General features: G+C 37.3%; 2 protein-coding genes across 9 annotated transcripts in view; one reads left to right on the plus strand and one right to left on the minus strand.

Annotated features, from left to right (window-relative positions):
• Positions 1-21,838, minus strand: part of LOC142341870 (UDP-glucuronic acid decarboxylase 1-like) — a 380,310-nt gene that overhangs the window by 213,032 nt on the left and 145,440 nt on the right. The gene's annotated exons all lie outside the window — the stretch shown is intronic.
• Positions 1-21,838, plus strand: part of LOC142341866 (uncharacterized) — an 85,654-nt gene that overhangs the window by 43,281 nt on the left and 20,535 nt on the right. For 3 of the 8 annotated variants that reach the window (XM_075393149.1, XM_075393151.1, XM_075393150.1), the window contains 2 exons: positions 9,725-9,922; positions 20,391-20,573. The exons of 1 other annotated variant lie outside the window; for it this stretch is intronic. In XM_075393149.1, the coding sequence (XP_075249264.1) occupies positions 9,725-9,922; positions 20,391-20,573 (381 nt within the window). Of the gene's footprint in view, positions 1-9,724; positions 9,923-20,390; positions 20,574-20,930; positions 20,948-21,838 lie in introns of all 8 variants that reach the window. 4 more of the 8 variants (XM_075393155.1, XM_075393154.1, XM_075393156.1 and 1 more) reach the window with 3 other exon arrangements.

Below are 21,838 nucleotides of genomic sequence, written 5' to 3' on the forward strand. Positions count from 1 at the left end.
ACCTCTGATGAAAGGTGACGCCGACGTTGTAGCCCGAGCGCTTATTTCTATCTTCCTGAAACATTCATACATTCCATCACAGATAATCTGCGACCTAGGGACAGCTTTCACGTCACATTTAATGAGCGAACTTGCCACAATTCTTGAGATCAAACTCAAACACTGCACATTGAAACACGCACAAACAATTGGATTACTCGAAAGAAACCACGCCCCACTCAAACAAATTCTGCGAATAAATGAAAACCAAACGTCTTCTGACTGGCATAGATACGTTGATATTGCAGTATTCATACACAACACTACCTACGCTCCAGCAATAGGGTGTACGCCATCAGACGTATTTCACGGACGCACACCAGTCAACCCACTCGACCTACGCTTTCAAAACACACGTCTTTGGCAACACAAGCCAAAAGCGGATTGCATAAAGGAAATCCAGGATAAAACAACTGAGCTATTCGCTTCCGTGAAAGAAAATCTTATTCATTCATACCTCAAATACAAGAAATATTACGACAGGAAAGCCAATGCATCTCCTCTGAAAGAGCACACTTATTGCCTCATTTTGGACCCAAAATGTACAACACAAATCGCAACTATGAACAAACAACAGAGCAGATGGATTCCTATGTACAGAGTGGAAAAGAGACTCACAAATGCCAACTATATTGTGCGGAAAATTAACACAAACTATACACAATGTGTACACAGAATGCGATTGCGACCAATAAAACCACAATATGAAATCCAAGACTTAGCATCAATCGACCCTCGAAATTTTGAGGCCGATCCCTCAATCCCTGAAGAGGAACGAGAACCTCAGTTCTTTGATAACCAGATCGAGAACCACATCAACCAAGAAGCAATGACTCTACCCAGAACAGTGCCAGAAACGAGATCAATCAGTTTCAATCAAAATGTACAAACAGCGAGCTTCTCAGCACGAGAACCGCCAACAAACCATCAACAAATACAACAGGAAACTATATACGACGAAAATACATTCTTTGTAGAAGGCTCCGTGCCGTCTGAAGCAAGAGAAACACCAGAAACAATAGATGTGGGAGATTACGTCTTTTCCGCAAACAGTAATTTCCCTCAAACAGATGCACGATTTGGCTCACAAAGGCCCTACAACCTGAGACGAAGCGACCACCTTGCATTGGCAAGAGAGCACTCAGTATATAACAGCCTACAAGTTTCCGAAGAAGATCCGCAAGTGAAAGTGATCACTTACTTCCCACTCAGTCATTACCCTGACCCTGACCTCTCCATTGTTTTCAGTGATACAGAAAACAGCGATATAGAAACTAGCACCAGTGACCCCGAGTCCTCGCTTGAGTTCTATTTCTCAATAGCCTCGGGAAACATCGAGGATACCTTCAATTCTGCGGAAACCAACACTTCAATGCCCCAAAACAATGATGCAACTGAACAAACACCAGGAATGGAAGATTCTCTGCGAAATTCAGCAAACGAATTAGCAGTAACCAACTCCCAAGAATATAACGAGGTAGCATCGTACGACGATCCAGTATTCGAAACAACAGAAACTGACTCAGACATTAATTTCCAAGGTCCTAGGCACTCATCGCCATTAAGGCATAGGGTACCTCCCAGAGAATTAATAGACCTAGGCCCAATTTTACCAAACAGAAGACGGGTCATTCCACTAACTCTCCATAGGCAACAAATTGACGGTAATCTTCATCAAACTCTGGACTACGCAACGGATACAGAAGATTCTTTACTATGACGTCATTACTTTACTGCTCCATTCTTATTGGCTATTATCTCGCCCAATGACAATCGCTTGTATTCACTATATATACCACAAAAATAACTAGTAAAATCATTCTTCAACTTTACTCACTTCGAAATCAGCAGCATTCTCAACTCGAAAAAAAACAACCCCATTCATAAACCATGTTCAATTACCTTCCAGAACAAGCTATAGCCTGCTTCCTACTTTACTTATTGACAAATATTCAAACCGCCTCAAGTAACCAGCCGGCAGTGGCAACTAAAGATGGTGTACTTTTTAACTTACATCAGAAAATTCTCTTAACAGAAAAATTTGTAAAGACAGAAATTCTAGTCCCTTACCCAGTCTACAATAAAACAGTAGAGTCGAAACTTACAAATCTCACTCGAGAACTGGCAAGTATGTGGACTTCAAAGAATTATGGTTGCCCACTCAATTATACCAACATGACTGAATCAACATCTGGTTTACAATGGATCGCGAAACAAGCTATCATGGAAAACGAACTCGCACAGCAGGATATCGAAACCTTAAAAATAGAAATGTCACAACTCCTCCGCTCACACGCTGCAACGGACACAACTTTTTCTCGAAAAACAAGGGCAGCAGCCGCTGCAGCCGCAGCTGCTGCAGTTCTGGGAATTGGCATTGGCGCAGGAGACAAACTCCTGTGCTTTATCAAATCCGTATTTGGAGGATGCGACAAACGGGTAAAACGAAACCAAGAAAACATCAGACAAGCCATGGCTTACCTCCAATACCTGACAGAACATGTCGAACAGATAACAACTTCACAGAACGAAAAATTCTTTGTAGTCTCGGGAGAACTTAAAGCAATAAAAGAGGCGCAGGACGAGATAATTAAAACCCAAAACAGGAACTGGGAGCTAGCAGAGGGGCAGTTCACTGCGCTCCGTCAGAATGTCCACCATATGAGAAATTGCGTACAATACCTTTATGTACGCGAACAAATAAACCAACACAGTCTTGTCTTAAGCAATATCTTTCAGACAATTCTGGCGAACATTAAAACCTACAGAGCAGCTCTGTACACCTTTAGAATAAACGTTCTGAATTCACTAACACCACTCATGAACCAGCTATTACCTATGTCGCTGGTACCTCGTCAGCAGCTCCATGAAATCCTTACAATGGTACACTTACAACAAAATGGGCTACAGGACCGATTGTCACTTGCCGTACCAATCCAAGACATTCTCTCGTACTATGAGACAAAATTGGTCACACAAGTTGAGGCAATTGAATCAGGTCTGATCCTGACACTGGCCATACCGATGGCATCAAAGAGCACAGTTATGAATGTGCTGCATGCCATTCCCATCCCCATGCCAGACGGGGATACAGGCAAAGCATTAGTTTGGCGTTTAGAAGCCAAATACATGGCCGTCTCGGACGACGGAGAAGAACTCGCGTTTATCGATGACAAAGAGCTCGAAAATTGTATTGGGTCCCAAAAATATGCAATATGCACAAAAGCCATACCTACAGAGCAGACTTATCAGTCTTGCATGGCTACACTTTTATACCACGACGACGAGCTACTTGCATTGCAACGCTGTCAATTGGATGTAATCGAATTGCCATTGACTGAAAAGGCTCGCAATCTCGGCTTCGGTCGTTGGTTAATTACGTCGGCAAGCGACGACTACACACTCATCGAGAGCGCAGGGAATGGCAGCAATCCCTTAGCAAGGATTGAGCATCCTGGATGCAGAGTTTGCATCATTACACTGGGATGTGGAAAACAACTGCGTGGACCAAACATTCATTTACGATCAGATCTTACAGCTTGCGATTCGGTACCGGCAATACGACTTGACTTCCAATTACCTGACCCAATAAGTACCATCTTTAACCTCCTACCGCCACTTGAAGAATTACCAAGTTTCTCATCAAGATCAGAAGCACAAATTCAAATTCTACATCAGATACAGCCACAATTCCAATAAATTGATTCAAGAAGAACCAGCAAACAAACGATCGAAAAAATTGCACAACCAATATTGGAGAAGATTCAAGCACTGAAACCAAAGCTTGAGAACAGACTGAAAGAATACATTCCATGGCAAATGTCATTATTATTTGGATTCCTTTCATTCCTGATAAGTGTTTTTCTACATCTCACATACTCACATTTTTTACATAAATGGGCAAAACTACACCGCCGGTTTCCTTTCCGAATAACACACGAAGGGAGAAAGATCAAAACGAAGCCAGTGCAAGTAGTTGCAATCAATGACTATGAATATCTACAAGAGCATCCTGAACATCCACTACATAAATGTTCACTTGTTCTGCCTTTGGAAATTAAAAACGAATTTGACACCCAGCAGGACAACGATAGCACACGAGTACGTACACCGTACACCTTTTTGAGGGACTACATCAAACGACTGAAAAGATCGGAAGAGCCCACACTAACGATTGAACATATTAACAGACCTCCACCTGTCACTTCTCAACCAATTTATACTCATATACCAGACCATACACAACCAAAATTGCCCACCCATTACGGAGCATACCCGCTTCGAACCATGAACACCGGAAGTGTCTAAGAGAAAAAAATTTTCATTTAAAAGAAAAAAAAAAGGAAAAAAAAATTTTTTTTACAAAAATCTGAGAAGCAAAAACGCCTAAGTCCAAAAAATTTCCCTTGGAAAGACTAATTTTGAAAAAAATTACAAGTGTCGAGAAAAATTTTCAACTTTAAAGTGCGATATCTCGAAAACTAGAAGAGCTACGACCCTCAAACTTTCAGCCCAAAAATCGGACTCAAAAAAAAAAAGAATAACGGATCCCCGGGCTCCTCGTGGAACCCGGCTTAAAATTTTTCCTAAGTCTTTCCTCAAAGATACTATTTCAAAATTTGGAAAAAAAAATCTAAAAAAAAAAAACCGGAAACTTAAAAGAAAAAAAGAAAACTTTTACATTACAATGCTAATCTCATCAGCCTCCAAAACGCCGCTTAGTTATCAGCTCAAGCGCTAAAGATGTTTGCGCATAAATAATCGCAGTCCAGCATTAACACAAAAACCAACGGAAAGACACGCGAAACAGAAATTAGCAACAGCGGTATTCTTAATATTCGAGCAAAAGCAGACCTATCAGGTTCTTTGATTTTCAAATCCAAAAAGAGGACATCAGGGACCATCAAACTCTAGTAACAAAACAACAACCAAGGAATCACATTCTAAATAACCGAGAAAAATGATAAATCAACTTACCTGCCACATAACAGAATCAAACCAGAATAACTTTAAATAAAACGAAATCAAATACAGTTTTAACCTCACACGGGGAAGCGAATGTGTGAAATGCAACACAACTCAGACCCCAAAAATGAAAAATATACACGATTTAACAAAGAGCTAAAGCGAAAATGGAAATTTGAATTACCAACCAATCACAAGACAGGGAATTATTTTCAGAAAAGCGGAAATATTTGGGGAAATGCATTATTTCACTATTTATTCCTTGAATGCAGAAAACAGACTCCAGTAGCAGCATTTACTAAATTGTATGGAAAAACAAAATTTTGAATGGCTGAACCCATTTACGAATTTTTCATAGAAATACAAAACCCAATCTTTACATCCCTTAATCATTACAACGCCACAATCGATAGTTATAGAATCTCCTTTTTCTTACACCAGGAACCACTCATCCAACTTAATATACGCCAGGAATTTATTATCAACGACACAGTGACCGTGCACACATACCCTGTTATAATTGACTACACATCCCCCGTTTGGTTAGAAATCCAAAACTGCATAAATAACAATAACCAAAACGCCAACATTGATTTCATTTTTCACCATCCTTTAGTTATTGGCAACCTCCCTCAACACTCACAGCATCCCGAGCCTATCCCCGACACCCCAGAATCCCCCGACTACGAAATTATTTCAGATGAGCCTTTAACCCCTTCCCCAATCGCAAGTTCCCCCTTCAGCCAACCCCCTTACTCGCCATAGACAATTCCAAACTAAAATCCCAAACACACTAATGTCCAGGTCCTCAACCCCCGAATTTCTCTCACTCGAACATTATGAAGACACTCTCCCATATTTTGATTTTATATCCACAAGATTTACCCTATTTATGTATTTTTATATAGATTTTAATATTTCCTTGTGTTATTTTGATCAATACCTTAAATTTCCTGATGAGTCCATTGTGTTCTGGGTAACCACGTTCGAAAATACAACCCACAAAGTAATTTTTGAAAAAAATTCTCCCTCCTACATTGACGTTATTTCATTTATAGAACTTAGCACAGAGGAATTTTTACACGGGGAATTTGAATTACTAAATATTAATTAAAATGAGTAATTTAAACGATAATGTAAATTCGCACTTCATTAATTGGGATATTTACCGACAAGACCATGACGAGGGTTACTTCCCAACAATTCTCCCTTTCCCCATGTACCTTTACTTGCGTCATGGTCGCCGAGCAATGCTAGTCACATTTGACGACTACATTGTCCGCAATGACGGTACCATTTCCCTTTTTGTAGAATTTGTTGACCCGGGATACACCCTAAAGACCGTCACCTTTAGCCCCAACTGTTTTGACTATCAACAAGTTCTCGACAGTCTTAAAAACCCCAGCAACGACACCCTCGAACCAACATTCGAACTACACAATGAATGATTCCCTGTTACTTCGACCCGCCCCTCCTCATACCCCTTCACACTAATCTCATTCCCCACTAAAATGCATTTTGATGTAAACCTTGTGTGTATATATTGAACAAGATTCCATTATATTCCTTTTACAAATTCTTAACAAAAACTTAGAAAATTACAAAAAAGCAGAATACTCATATTTAACCCCTTTTTACGGTTCAAAACACTTTTGTACTCATTCTTATCTGATTACTTAGACCTCTGTTATCATCGAAGACCGCATGAGAGAGCGCGAACAACCACTACAAACCACTCAGCACAACATAATAGGTGAGAAAAAAGCTTTTAAAAAAAAAGTGTATGTTTCTCCGGAAAAAGTGTTACGCGGGTAAATTGACATCAAACTCTAACTAATTACACTTATTTCTTCCAAAAAAACTTACTTTTAACGCTGAAGCAGTATTTCCCAACACGGGGAAATTATTTTTTAACGAATACCCTACATCATATTGGGTACGTCGAACTGACAAAAAGATCGATTTCTTCTCAAAAACAATTATTCTGCACCTGAATTGGCATCAAACTATTATTGTTCAACCATATTTGTAGACATATATCACCATCTTAGCTCGGAATAACAATCTTTAAAAGGTCGGGCAATTACTTTTTCATAAATATTCACACCTGCCGTAACCCAAATTATTGAAACTGGAACTTACGTTAAAGCTTGGAAGGATCCTTTGGAGGCAGGAAAGTGTACACAATTGGTTGTTCTTCCAGCTCGCCCACGTCTCCCGTTTTACTCAATTTATTAGACTTACGCACACCCCCCCACTTAATCCTTTTCTTATATGGTCTCTTAGTCATAGTGAATTCATTCTTTACTAAAGATTGTATATGTTCCGTAACATCTGAGGAGCCACCGACGTCCTTATCTCTCTTTAATGCCCATTCTAAAGCGGCTTCCTTGCCTTTGTCTTTCAAAAGTTTCTCAACAACTCCCTTTCGAGCCCCTAACCCAAATGAAGTAAATGTCCTTTGGGCAACTCTTGAATTTCGTAAGTCATGTGCTTCCCAACCAGTAACTAGGGAGACTCCCAATGACATTGTTAAAACAGCATGAGCACAGAGTGATGGCTGACATAAAACACTAGACTTATTTGATAAATAGAACCAAATATCACTCGGCAGCTTACTAGCTTTAGGACCACGTCTAATTAATTCCATGAAATACTGGGGTGTTCCTACAACATTATCAAATGCGATGGACGTCGTGTAGCTCCCACAAATGAGAAACAGTTTTTCTCCTACAATTGTCTTTGATATACTATCACTCCCACCTATTTCTATATGTGATCGTGTCCACCAAGGACCAAACTGTATCATTGCATCTCTCCTATTACAATCTAGGTCAGAGGGAACTTCTCCATTTAGAATTCCTTCAATATTAAATGTCCAGCCGACTGAGCCATACAAACCATCATAAGCTGACACTTTAGCATATATGCGTGATTCATCATGATAAGCCGGCATATTATCAATAAAATTTTCTACTTGATTTATATCAGCAAGCGCTTCCACTTCTCTACAAAAGTCTTCCTTTATTCCGACTATTTCTTCATTTCGAATCTCTAACGGCAATTTCGGCCAACCGTTTTCACCTACTATTGACCCCCTCCCCTCTTCAACTAACTTAGCCCTTAATTGATGCCAACTCTTCAACCCAGATCCGTCAACCCATGGAACTTCCTTCCACCCAAGTTCTATTAACTTACCCCTCTTTAGATACTCCTCCTTAAACTTACTTATATCCCCCAATAGATCACTTCTTTGCCGGGTATGCCTAAACAAGGCCATATTAAATATTGTATCAAATGAAAACAAAAACTTTAAAACTATAAAAACAAAACGAACCTTTCTGGATGTGTCGATAGAATATTTGACACCTTTAACCCAGTTAACTGTCGAGCCATAATACTTCACTGAAATAATAATTCTAAACTCGACAAATAATAAAACCAAAAAACCATTTCCAAATAAAACCGAGCAAACACAATTTAAAAGAATCTACCCCCCCCCTTCCCCCAACAAATTTGTACCAAAAACTCGTGACCGCTCGCAGTCAATCTAAGTATTAAATATTCAACTGAAATTCAAATCACTGATTCACAATCACCGTTCCCATTAAAATTCCCCCAATTTCTGTCAGTCCATTTCCTCCTAATCCCACAAAATCTAATCAAAAAAGACATTTGGGAACCACTTCAATTAACTCTTACCACATTTCCCAAAAAAATTTGCATTAGTTCATCTCAAATCTAATCTTTACTGACGTTACAACTAATGCTAATGGACTTCTCTGGGCCTTCTAATCACACTAAGAACGAGATTGCCAATGCAGCTACGCAAGGAATAATAGCAAAACTAATCCCCTGAGCTCCAGATGCCTCCACCCATTCACCGCATACAGAATGACGAAAGGGGACAAAGCTCACATTTCTATCCCCAACGACAAAAGTTGTATTGTACTGGCAACAAATTGCCACAGAATCATTCCGAGGAATCTTCTCACAAGCAAAACTGACACACAAAAGTGCACATAACAAACCCACAAAACTGAACATTTTCGATCTAGAAAAACTTGACACTACTTAAAACCAGAGATCAAACTCACATATTAATGGGTTTTCCAACCCATGCTAAACGCTTTTCTAGATAGCCGCAGTATCGAGCATGAAGACTCAGACTCAAATAAAACTTATAAAATATTCACTATCTATTAATAGAATGAACTCAATTCTGATTGGACAAAAATGTAAATAAAAAGTATAAATACGAAATGCATAACACGAATTATTCATTCATTCTTCAATTGATTCTTGCGAAACTTAGTGCTATTTTCCAACCTCAGAACTTGTGAAATTTTCTCATCTTAGCAGAATACCGGACGCTTGCGAACCTAAACACTTAGAAAAATATTTGAAAAGGAAACATGAAAACGGTACACGGAACCTAAATATTAGTAGGAAACTCCTAACAGAATAGCTTTACAGAGAGCTATCATACTAGCACCTATTTATGATCTTTGCTTTTATATTGAGTTGCTGTGGTGGTCATCTAGTCCAATTCATTGTATTAACCCAGAGCAGAGTTTCTCAGGGGAGCTGTAATTTGAACTTAAAATCAAACACTGACACGTCACAATTAGATAGTATTGTGAAAATGTATTCTTTGATGTGATTCGTAGAAATTAATCTTTCTTTTCTTTCTGTACGCTTTTCTTTCTTGCTTTGACAGAAACTCTAACGCCTCCTCTTCGGGCGTCCAAGGTGTGGCAGCAAAAGCCTCGCGCCTTTCTCTAGGGGCTACGGGTTCCTCTTCCACCTCTTACGGTGCAGGAGCAGGGGGAGGAACTAGCCACTTGACCTCTGTCAAGAAGCGCTCCTCTGCAGGGGGTAACAACCCCTCGCCTACTTCTGGCAACCTATCCAAAAAGTAAGATTCAACCTAACCAGTATGTGACAGTGGTATGTGGTTATCATGTTGACGATTCCCTAATGATTAATTGAGAGCTTATAAACTAATTTAGTTTGCACTTTTTGGTAGGCTTTTAGTAGAAAAACTTCATCCGTTTTATTTTTCGTTCAAAATTCATTCCACCAAAAATTTTTTGAAGAGATAATCGATTCTCTTCTGTTATCTCACAAATGTCTGATGAAAAAAATCGGCTGTCATTTTTTAATGAATTAATTTGTCTGAAATTGTGGCCCGCAAACAAATTTTAGCAACTATTTCACTCCTGGTGATCTTTTTAACGCGATTTATCGTATGTTTTTTGGTTTGACCTATTTGACTTATCGATATTTTTTGCAAATGAAACCTTAATTGCGTCTTAATAGATAAAAATATTTTTTTCTAACAATTACTTGGTACTTCCTGTTTTTAGCAATTTTTGGCCTGGATCGTTTTTTTGTGTGTATGAACAATTTGGCTCCGTGCACAGAAATGGGATAACTGGTAAAGCCCAAGGGCTATATTATGCTGATGAGCAGTGCTCTTAGAGCTACAATTAAGCACTGAAATAGTTTTCTAATTTGATCGCTCTATAATAAGATATAGTGGCAATCTACCTCTGCTAAAGCAATAGCTCCTGCCCGTCGGTTGGGAGCAGTTTGTTTGTCGTTGGCCATTATTTCATTTACTCCGTATCAACTCTTCTGTGCTAATGTCTAACTTAAGGATTTCCAAAAATTTAACATGTTTTTCGGTTTTATGGTATTATTTTATTGAACACATGGCAGAGATTGCGCTTGTGTTCTTAGCGCCTGATAATATCACGCAAAGTCACAAACCAAATGGATGTTAATCTGCTGTGAATCTTATCAGATCTTTAACGATCAAAATTTTCTTAGTGTTTTATCAGGATCATAGAAGTATCTTTGGTGTATCCTGTTTTTTTTTTTTGTAAAACGATGCAAACAGAAAAGTGCAAACAGAAACATGCTGATTAGCTCAGTTTTTATTATAACTGGACGCTGATTGAAGCTATATTTCGGTATTCCTTGGTTTTGTTACATTTCAGAATTCGATACTTGGTCGCGGCGCTGTCCTTTTAAGCTGTTTTAACATACTTTTTTCTGAAATTTGAAGTCATTCAAATTTGAGTGATGATTTTCATCTTGCCGAAACTGGAAGAAGCTATCTACTGACGAAGCCAACCTCTGGCTGGTCGCTTGAGAGCAATTCGCACGTCGCTAGTTGGTTATGTTTTTTATTATCGATTCATGTGGTTTTTGAATTCAAATTGTGAGCAGGAAAGTTAGATTGGGGAATTGTCAACTGTATTTCAAAACTGATGATCAAAGCTTAATGTAAATGTGATCACCTGTAGATCTGAACATTTGTGAAATTAATCGTGTTTTGAACTGCTGTTACCATGTTTGTTAGAAAACGTCGCGAACTGTATGAAGTGGTTACTAAGGCTTGGCAAGTACAAATAACCCTATTGTTTAATTCGCCTTATTAGGGTACACTATCATAAGCTGTCAATTTCCTGTAAACTAGTCTGAAAGTTGCAGGTCGCTGGATAATCTTAAGTGATGCAGTGAACGGAGCCGAAATGCGGTTGTACGGTTACACAACAATTTAGCCAATGTCATTATACCCAATGCTCTTTGATCTTCTATAATACGATTACAAATCAGCAGTCATTGTTACAAGGATGTTATAACATAGTTAAGCGGTCAATATAATCCCATGTTCGGTTGTGATAGCTTCGTATCAAGTCACACGGGCACTTTTTTTACATAATCGGCTAAATAGTTGCATTGAGTATAATGGCTTTGGGTAAATTGTCTTGACACCTGATTTTACATATTTTGCCACGATATAACATAACTGTAGAACAATAGCGTAAATTGAGTTGTATCTTACATATGATCAACATATATGTTTCTCTAGTTTGTTCATATGGGGCTCATAAAAAGGGGAACGTGAGAGATTAATATTTCCCATCGTAACTCTTTTTCCCCACTATTGCCCTCAAAGCTTATTTGAACTGGAGCTTCACTCACACCCACAAACACTAATTATACCTGTGAGAGGAGTCGATAATGGGAAAGACCCTAATTTTTTTGGCACTATCTTAATTATTGCTCAATTAAATAGCCCCGCAACCTTTAAGGGACTGCAAACAACTTGACTGTTAGTGAATTACAATTTTCACGAAAGAAACCTTTAGAAAATATTTTGCTGCAATTCGAAGGAAGGCGCTGGGGCGTTGATCAGGTCGCTTCATTCAGATTTTTTTCGTTTTTTTTTCTAAATTTTTTCATGCTGAGCTTTTTTCGGATAAAATTCTATTAGGAAATTCATTAGCCAGCTGGGCTCTGAGGAAAAATTACCAGATGTTAGGACAGAGAGGCTGTAGTTGAGCGAAGCGATGTTATTTTGATTTTTGGATTTGTTGATTAATAGCCGCCCTCAGCTTCTCAATCGGCTATTATAGTGCTACTATTTTTTTTACAATTCAATAGATTTGGTTTGTATTGGTGTGCTGTCTTTTTACAATCCAAGAATTGGATTGTATTGATGCTCTGTCTTTTCACAATTCAAGGAATTTGAATTGTATTGGGGTGCTGTCTTTTTTTAAGATCTGTTCACACAAGTTTTTTTGTTTGAAGCAAATTTCTCTTTATCGCCGGTTGTTTTTTTGTTCACATGCAGCATTTTGACATTGATTTTCTGTTTTTTTTAAAAGTTTTTTTGATCTGATTGTTTTGGAAAATGGTGTTCCAACTTCAGTCATAGTCCGTTCTAGGTCTAGCTTTTGTTTAGTCAATGAAAATTCTTTGAGTTGTACGTCAGGTTTTGTCCTGTAAGATGTTTTCATACCTTTTTTCATGACTCTGAGCTTTCAAAACGGGATGAACAGGTAAAGCTCAGCGGGCATCAAGTTTCATTAGAGGGTTTTAGCCGCGTCTAGTAGTCATTTAAGAACATAGATTGGTGAAGCTATTGGGAAGACCGTAATTCAAGGTTATTTTTAGGAGTTTTTCAACCCAAAATGTTGCATTTTTTCGTCTTTTTTTGAATTTTTTGTTGGACCAGTCTAAAATTGAGGTTTTTAAATGTTGATAAAGGTCTTTTGCTGGACTCAATCATTTTTGATGGCCATTTTAAGAGCTATATGTTTTGGTACTCCTTCCATAAACAGGCAAATGCATACTAATTTTTTACGATTTTTTAGGTTTTTAATAGCCGCCCCCATCTTCTCGGCCGGCTAATATAGCGCTCCTATTTTTTACAATTCAAAGATTTTGAATTGTATTTGGGTGCTTTTTTTTAAGATCTGTTCACACATTTTCATGATTTTTGAAGTCGAATTGGAGTAGTGATTTTGGTCACGCCGAAACAGGAAATGGAGCGAAAAAGCGAGTGGTTTTGTGGCGTGAATTTTTTTCGCTCTAATTTTAAAGTAGAGTGCCAAAATGGCTTTTGAACAAAAATTCGGTTTCTCGGTAGTGATTTTTTGTTCACATGCGGCAATTTCACTCTGATTTTCACTCTTTTTTCGATTTTTTGGATCGGATTTTTTTTCTAAATGGTTTTCCCAATCCATTCACAGCTCATTCTAGGCCTAGTTTTTTTTGTTTTAATTAAAATTTTATTTCTCACTAGATGTTTTTTTGTTCACATGCGGCATTTTGACTTTGTTTTTTTGTTTTTTTTTTTCTTATTTTGTGATCTGATTTTTTTTTTGGTTTTCTCAATTCACTTATAGTCCATTCTAGGTCTGGTTTTTCTGTTTAGTTAATGAAAATTCTTTGAATTGTACTTCAGGACTTGTCCTGCTATGTTTTTTTACTTCGTCGAATAAAAATTGTTTCGCTTTACCTCATTTTGCCGCTTTTTCAACATTTTGCGTGATATATTTTTGACTTCTCTAGGCTAGTTTCTCTCTTCTCTCATTCTGCTAAAAGTGATTTTGAACATCAGTTGCTCAGCAAAGCAATTCAAAATGAACAAAGTCAGTATAAATAATTGAAGTCAGAAGTAGAAACGGGATAAACCCATAAAGCCCTATTTTAGATGCCCGCTGTTTGAACGTCGTTCCTATAAGTCTTGCTTACCATCTCTAATGCTTATTGGTATTGATAGTAGCCCCTGTAGCCTCTCTCTAAGAAACAGGAGTACGTTACGTTCAGCTACGAAATGCCATCAAAATAAATCGGACTTTAAAAATGTTTTTGTACAAAAATCTTTTTTTCTATCTTCTATTCTTTCAAACCCAATCATGCTTATTGGAATCAACGGCGGCTATTTTCCGGCAATCTGCGGGTATGTTTGAAAATTGCTGTCATTTTGTGAAGTTTTCAGCCCTTGCTGTCACGAAATCTCCTCCTGGGTCTAAAAAGAGGTTATTTCTTAGTTTTTAGTGGGAATGGAATGGTTTTCAACATTTTAAAATCACGAATTTTAGCAATTTTCTGATAAAACGTGCAATTTTCTGATAAAACGTGCAATTTTTTTTCAAATTTTCTGCCAGTTATTGTCATAATTTAAATTTCCCAGCCCCTGAGGCCGAGAAACCTAATCTAATGTTTGATGGTAGGTTAACGAAAAATTTCTCTATGCCTTGGAATGGTTTTCTAATACCACAAATTTTAGCAATTTTTTGATAAAACTTGCAATTTTTATCAAGTTTTTGAAAATTTTTTAGTATTTTCTAACCTCAACGGTCCAGGAATATCCTCTGCCTAGGTTTAGATTAATGTTTACTGCATAGTGTCTAGTGGAAATGGGCATTTTTTAAAGATTTTTAAATTACGATTTTTATCGATTTTTAAAAAAAATTGGGTTTTTGAAAATTTAGTGTTTTGTCATCAGTGGCCAGGAAACCTCCTATAGGGTCTACTAGTATGTTACTTCATAGTTTCTATTGGCGATGAAATGGATGGAATTTTTTTTATATTACTAGTTTTAGCAGTTTTTTAAAATAAACCTTTCAATTTTCAATTTTTTTTTCAGTATTTGAATTTTTTGAGCTTTTCCTGCACGAGGGGCCCATGGACCTCCGGAAGTGTTTGATAATAAGTTACTGCATAGTTTCTGGATGTAATGGAATTGTTGTCAGTAGTTTATTAACACAAGTTTTAGCAATTTATGATAAAATTAATTTTCAAATTTTCTGAAATCTATTATGCTCCCGAGTTTATGGATCCTTATGAGCCTCTGAAGTTATCTAAGGCTTCAAAAAGGGATATTGGATAGTCTCTTGAGATAATGAAATGGTTCTGAAGATATAATTGTCATGAATTTTTAAAAATGTTTGATTGTTTTTAAATGCTCTCAAACGAAGTTTGTAGCAGTTATTTTAGTCCTGCCGGTCTTTTTTGCGATTTTTCGCTTGACCGATTCTCTTCTGACGCTTTGGACTTTTCGTCCTCTAAAACGGGATAAACAGGTAGCGACCAGTGGGCATTAAGTGCTCTTAGAGGTTTTCAGCTCTGTTTTGGCCCAAACTTTTGGAGACTTGTACTTATGTTGTGAAGGGTGGTTCTTAGAGGTTGAAGACACCACCCCCATTGTTGAACCCCCACTATTGCCCCACCCCCTCCCTTCCCATCATCCTTCCCCCAAAGCAGCCTCCCCCGTGGCTGCGTTCGAACAAACCATCGCTAAAAACCCAATTTTTTACTAATTTTCAAGATTTCAACACCACGTGTTTAAGCATTTTTTTTTTACAAAAGTTGCAATTTTTTTCAATGTTTCTTGACATTTATCGTCATTATTACGTTTTTTCAGCCTAACAGAAAATCGATGTTAGGGTTTGATAATAGGTCACTGGAAAATGTTTTTTGGCCATGGATTAGGTTTCAACTTTTATCACAAATTTTAGCAGTTTTTTATGCAACTCTGAATATTAAGTTTTTTGTCATTTTGTAGGTTTCTCCAGCCTCAAGAGCCACGTAAACTCATCTAGGGTTTGATTATAGGTTAGTGCATAGCTTCTAGATGAAATGGAATGTTTTTCAAGATTTTAATATCAGCAATTTTTAAAACTTTTTTTGAATCTTTTTCAATTATCATTTTTCCGGCATCAGGGTCCTGGGGACCTCATCCGAGGTTTGATGATTGATGATAAGCTCAAGCATATTTTGTAGAATTAATGGAATGGTGATCAGTTTTTTTATTGACTCCAGCTCTGGCAATTTTTTGATAAAATTTTTTTTTCATTTTTTTTGGAAAATTGTTTCAAGTTTTATGATCTTTATGAGGCGGTGAAATTATTTAATGAAATAGGGATGCTGGTTATTCTATTGTTGCAATGAAATTATTCTGAAAATCTTAAGATTACAATTTTTTGGCAAGTTTTTGTTAAAGTTTGCAATTGCTTTTAGTTTTAGAAAGTTTTTGTCCCATGAGTTTAACGATCATTCTTGGCCGACGAAGCTTTTCAAGTCTTGCAGATGGGTTACTTGACATAACTCCAGAAACAAAAAATAGTTTTCAACTTTTTTACTGCTAAATCTGGAAGCTTTTCTTTTAAATTTTGCAATAAATAGCAAATTTTTAAAGTATCAGTTTTTTATTTGATTTGTTTACTAACAAGGCCAGAAAAATAAAAGTCGCTGAGTCGAATCAAGTTAAAGCTAGCCTCACTAAACTGTGGCTAGCTACTGACAAAGCCAACTGCTTGCCGTTCGTTTGTCGTTTGAGAGCAATTCGCCCGACGTTAGTCGGTTATGTTCAAGTCATTTTTTGTCATTTTCTGAGTTTAAGGATCTTTAGTAGCCAACGAAACTTTTTTAAGGTCTTGCAGATGGGTTACATGACAGACATCCAGAGACAAAAAATGGTTTTGAACTTTTCCAGCGAAATTTTAGAAATTTTCTTTAAATTTTGCACTTCGCAGACTTTTGAAGCATTTGGCATATTTCTCGAGTTTATATACCGCTAGTGAAAATTTAATCTCTTTCAAGGCTCGTGCATGAGTTAATCAGTATATTGAATATTGTCATTTATGGCCTTCAGGTTAAACGCTTCAAGTGTTTTAGCACTGATTTCTTTGTTTAGTTTTATTATTTTGTTTTCTCATCTTTGAGATTTTGGCTGGGATTGTTCAATTGATCTGCTGGTCAGGTACATTATGTCTGTTTTTCTTTCATTTCTTTCAATTCTAATCATTGTGGTGATTTTAGTCACGCTGAAATATTGAAGGGAGCGAAAATTAAAGTGAGTTTAAGGCGTCATTTTCTCAATCTCCCTTAAAAGTGGAGTCAGAAATTGGTGTTTGAACACGTTTTGGGTTTTTGGGAATCAGTTTTTTTTCACGTGCGTCAATTTGACTTCTTTTTCCAGAATTTCTCTTCCTTGAGTGCTTTTAGTATGATACATGTGTCCTAATTGCGCCTAGGTGAAATTGCTGGAAATAATCAAGGGGCAGCGGAAACTTTTTTTGACCTGAACACTTCTTTGTTACAAAACATTCAAGAATATTTGTTTTGCCCTTTCTCAATCTACCTTAAAAGTGGAGTCAGAAATTGGTGTTTGAACACGTTTTGCGTTTTTGGGAGGGAGTTTTTTTTTCACGTGCGTCAATTTGACTTCTTTATCCAGAATTTCTTTTCCTTGAGTGCTTTTAGTATGATACATGTGTCCTAATTGCGCCTAGGTGAAATTGCTGGAAATAATCAAGGGGCAGCGGAAACTTTTTTTGACCTGAGCACTTCTTTGTTAGAAAACATTAAAGAATATTTGTTTTGCCCTCTTATTATTTCGTTGTCTCTTCACTTCGTATAATCAATGACCGGTTTCATTGGTTGGTGATGAGGCGCAAACGAAATAATTAATGGTTCGAGTTAATAGCGTATTAGTTTTTGCATGACTTTGACACTAATTTTTCTCAAAAATTAGAGTTAATTATTGAGTTTTTGTTGTACTTTTATAAATTTTTGTAGTCTTATTGTTTATTATCATTAATAACCGGCCTTATAGGTTGCTAATTGGTGTTGTTTTGGTCGATTAATTGGTTTCTGTTCAAAGCTGATTACTTCTATGACTTTGACATCTATTGTTTTCAAGATATATTATAAATTTTTTGAGTTTTGCAAGTTTTTTAAACTTTATTATCTTATATCTTTGTCTCATTAATGACCTGTTTCATTGGATTCTAAAAAGATTTTGAATTCATAGCTTTGCAAATTTTTATTGAACTTATTGCTGCCTTATCAATTAACCTCATTAATGACATGCTTCATCGGTTGATAGGGAGAAAAAGGGAATTTATTTAGTTCCATGAGTTCTCAGAAGTCTTTTTTGATTTTGACCATGTGTTTAAAAAATAGATCTGCCTTTTTAGTCTTGCTTGTTTTTTTCTTGTGATAAAAATGCTGAATCTCAATTGTATCAATCTAATTGTTTTAATTGAACATCCAACACGGCCTTTTTTGTCAGCTGAAAGCCAAATTAATTCTTTAGTTTCTAATTCAGGACTTCTCCTGTTATTTTTTTTTACTTAAATTGAATTTTTTCGCTTTACCTTAGTACACAGCTGGCTTAAACATTTTGCGTGAAATCTTTTTGACTTCTCTAGTCTAGTTTCACTCTTCTCTCATTCTGCTAAAAGTGTTTTTAGACAGCAGTTGCTCAGCAAAGCAATTCAAAATGAACAATGTTAGTATCAATAAAGGAAATCAGAAATAGAAACCGGATTAACGCATGAAGCCAATTTTTAAATGCCTTTCACTCGAATTTTGTTCTTAGTTACCATCTCGAATGCTAATTGGTATTGATACTAGACCCTGTGTTGTCTCTCTATGAAACAGGAGCATGTTCAGCTCTAAAATGACATCAAAAAAGTTCTGACTTAAAATATGTTTGTGTACAAAAATCTTTTTCATTGGTTTTTTTCTTCTTTCAATCCCAATCTTGTTTATGGAAATCAACGGCGGCTGTTTACTGGCGATTTGCCGGGTATGTTTTTTTTCTAACTGCTGCGTTATGTGCTTCATAACGGCTTTCATTTGGCTTCTATTGATGCCCTGACTTTTTTATTGCTACGAAGCTGTAAGTTAGCGTGTTTCGTTTTTTTTTGGTTGACGCTTTTTTATTTACATTTGTTCTAGAACATTCCTGCTCTTGAATTTCTTTTTTTTTGCGCTTGATTTCTTGCTTTTGCTTGAACTAAATTGCTCTTAAGAAATTATGTCTGTTTCTGCAAGCAAACCGATTGTGAGATATTCGATTACAAGGTCTTGATAGTCGAGTGGTCAATGCTTTCTTTTATTACCCCGGAGATCGGGGAATTGAACCTCTCCATTTTCAATACTTTTTGCACCTTATAGTATTTTCAACGATATTTTTATTTGCTCTCAAACTTTGTTGCAATACTGTTTAACCTATGGCCCTTTTATACTGTTTTTTGCTCGGCCGATTTTTTTGCCTGAACTTTTTTTTCGTCCTCATAAACAGGTAAAGCCCCGGGGTTAAGTGGCTGAGCAGCCCTCTTAGAGCATCACGCCTTATTAGTCTCCAAGTATTCGATTCATCGAAACTGCTTTGAGGAGACAATTGCAATGTGAAGGGCGGTTCTTAATCTTAAAGATGGACCCCCTCAGTCGCACGTAACACTACCCCCGTACACTATAGACTCAACACTACCCCCATCAATTGACCCCCCGCCGCCAATGCTTAGCACCCCCACCCCGCTCATCCCCACTTCCCCCTAATGGTAGCTAGCATCCGTAAGCCCCATCTGGCTACTACAGAAGCCAACCGCTCGCTGGTATTTTAGAGAAATTTGCCTGACGTTAGTGGGTAATGTTCAAATTTGTAATTGATCTCCCGATGATTTAAATTTGGGATTTGTAGGCGGAGGCGATAATTTTCTCAACTCATTTTTCCATCTGTTTATCTTTATTCTACTTTACACAAGTTTCTATTTCGCAGCTATTCCGGATATCTACTTGTTAACGCTCTTTCGTTTTACATTTGTTGTAGAACATTCTTTTGCTTGACTTTGACTCACTTTTTCAAGCTTGATTTTTCGTTTTTTTTGTGTGTGACTTGCATTGAAGTTTGCAAAGGCGGTATCGCAGAGTGTTTAAGATCTCTGACTGTTATCCGGGACATCGAGGGTCCCAATCTCTCCATTGTAGGAACTTTTAGCTCCCGAAAAAGTTATCTGTGATGCACTAATTGGTGCCCATAAACTTTTGCGACTCATTGCTATCTCTTTCTATCTGTATTTTACTGTACTGAAGTCTATTTTGCAGCTGTTCCGGCAATCTGCAGGATATTGTAGTTTTTACGAGTCAAGATGAGTAATGGTATTCTACAAGATTGTCTACGGAAGCAAATTTGTTCTTGACTTTAACTTAGGCTTTTGTTCGCAAACACTTCTAATTTAGAACGTTGACTTTTGCTTTCGAACATTATGATAAATTTTTGTGCTTTCAAGAGTGGCTCTGCTTCGCTCTACGAGGGCACAATTTGCCTATTCATCGCCGGCTGCTGTTTTGTCCGGTTACGGTGGTACCGGTGCACGCCGTAATACGCCCCACATTGAATGCCAACATAAGGGGGGCACAGCTAGTAGTCACCGATCGCCTGGCATCACTTTTTCAACCTCGACCAAATTCCGGTAACCAACTGGTTGATCGGTTAATAAGTAGAGCGACAGTTAATTATAGCACATAGAAACCCAAATTAAAGCACCTTCTTGCAAGTCTGAAAATGCCGAAGTGGGCAGTGCCAGAAATTGAAATGTCAGGAGTTCCTATGTATATAGCAATGAGTTGAGAAGCTTTGAACTTCCATTTTGAAACTTGCAAAGTGCGTGTTCGAAGGAAGATTAGAGACTCCGTAGAAGTCACCTGGCGTCATTATGATTCGTTGCGAGGTTCTCGATTAATACAGGTCTTGATAATACGCAGGTGACCTGTATCTGAATCATTGTCAAGTCGAAATTCTATCAGATTAGAACAGTAATGTTATTCAGTAGAGAAAAAGGCGCACGTGAGCTGATTTTTTAATTGATTGGTTTCAGTTCTGAAAGGAATATAAAAAACTGTTTGAATGACTGTCATGTCTACTTATTAGCCGTAATATTTCATGTCCCTGCACCTGTAAAAGTGAATCGCGAGCGTGCTGTCATCGTTTGTATGTCTTGTCATGTCCCGTTATGTTATCGCGTTAAAAGGGCCCTGCATGTATGTTGTGCTCACGCATGGACAGTTCCGAGAACTGCAAAGTTTATTTCGAATCGATTGCAAACTTAATATTATTTTGACTGCAAAGTTAATTTACATTGCGAAGTGAATCGAATTGTACGGTCGAATCGAATTATGCCAATCAAAGAAACAGGTCCAAAGGGACAATAACAAAGTAAAAACGCGACCAGTTCGATTCGCTGATAAATATCATGCTAAGAAGTACTTAATTTCACCAACAAAAAGATTTGTCATTATTCAATGCTCGACTGAAGTAGAAAAATTATTTCTTAAAAACGGAAAACAAAGAATCCATTTTTTTTGTAATCGAGCTGTTAATATCATCCTAGCAAAGCACTTGCTTTTTTAAGTTGATACTATATTTCTATTTGAGCTAAGTTTAACTAAGTTAATGATAAAGTTTTCTGTGCATCTCAAATTTAAGATTATTAGGTTTTTGAACAGAACGATTCCCTAAAAACAAGATTTTAGCCCTCTGGTGCTAAAAGCATCGTGGTTTACATTTTTTTTGGAATATGAGAATCAAAATACTTCAATTAAACGAAAACTCTCAAATAAAGGGTCAGCTTGGAGGTGGAAAGTCAACTATATATAATTACAAAATTCAAAAACTAAAATAACAAGGAGGCTCGGTAATGTGCGTCTGCATATGAAGTTCCGACACCGCTCATCCTCA

The sequence above is a fragment of the Convolutriloba macropyga genome, chromosome 6, assembly GCF_964194025.1.
Source record: "Convolutriloba macropyga chromosome 6, txConMacr16.3, whole genome shotgun sequence".
NCBI lineage: Eukaryota > Metazoa > Xenacoelomorpha > Acoela > Convolutidae > Convolutriloba > Convolutriloba macropyga.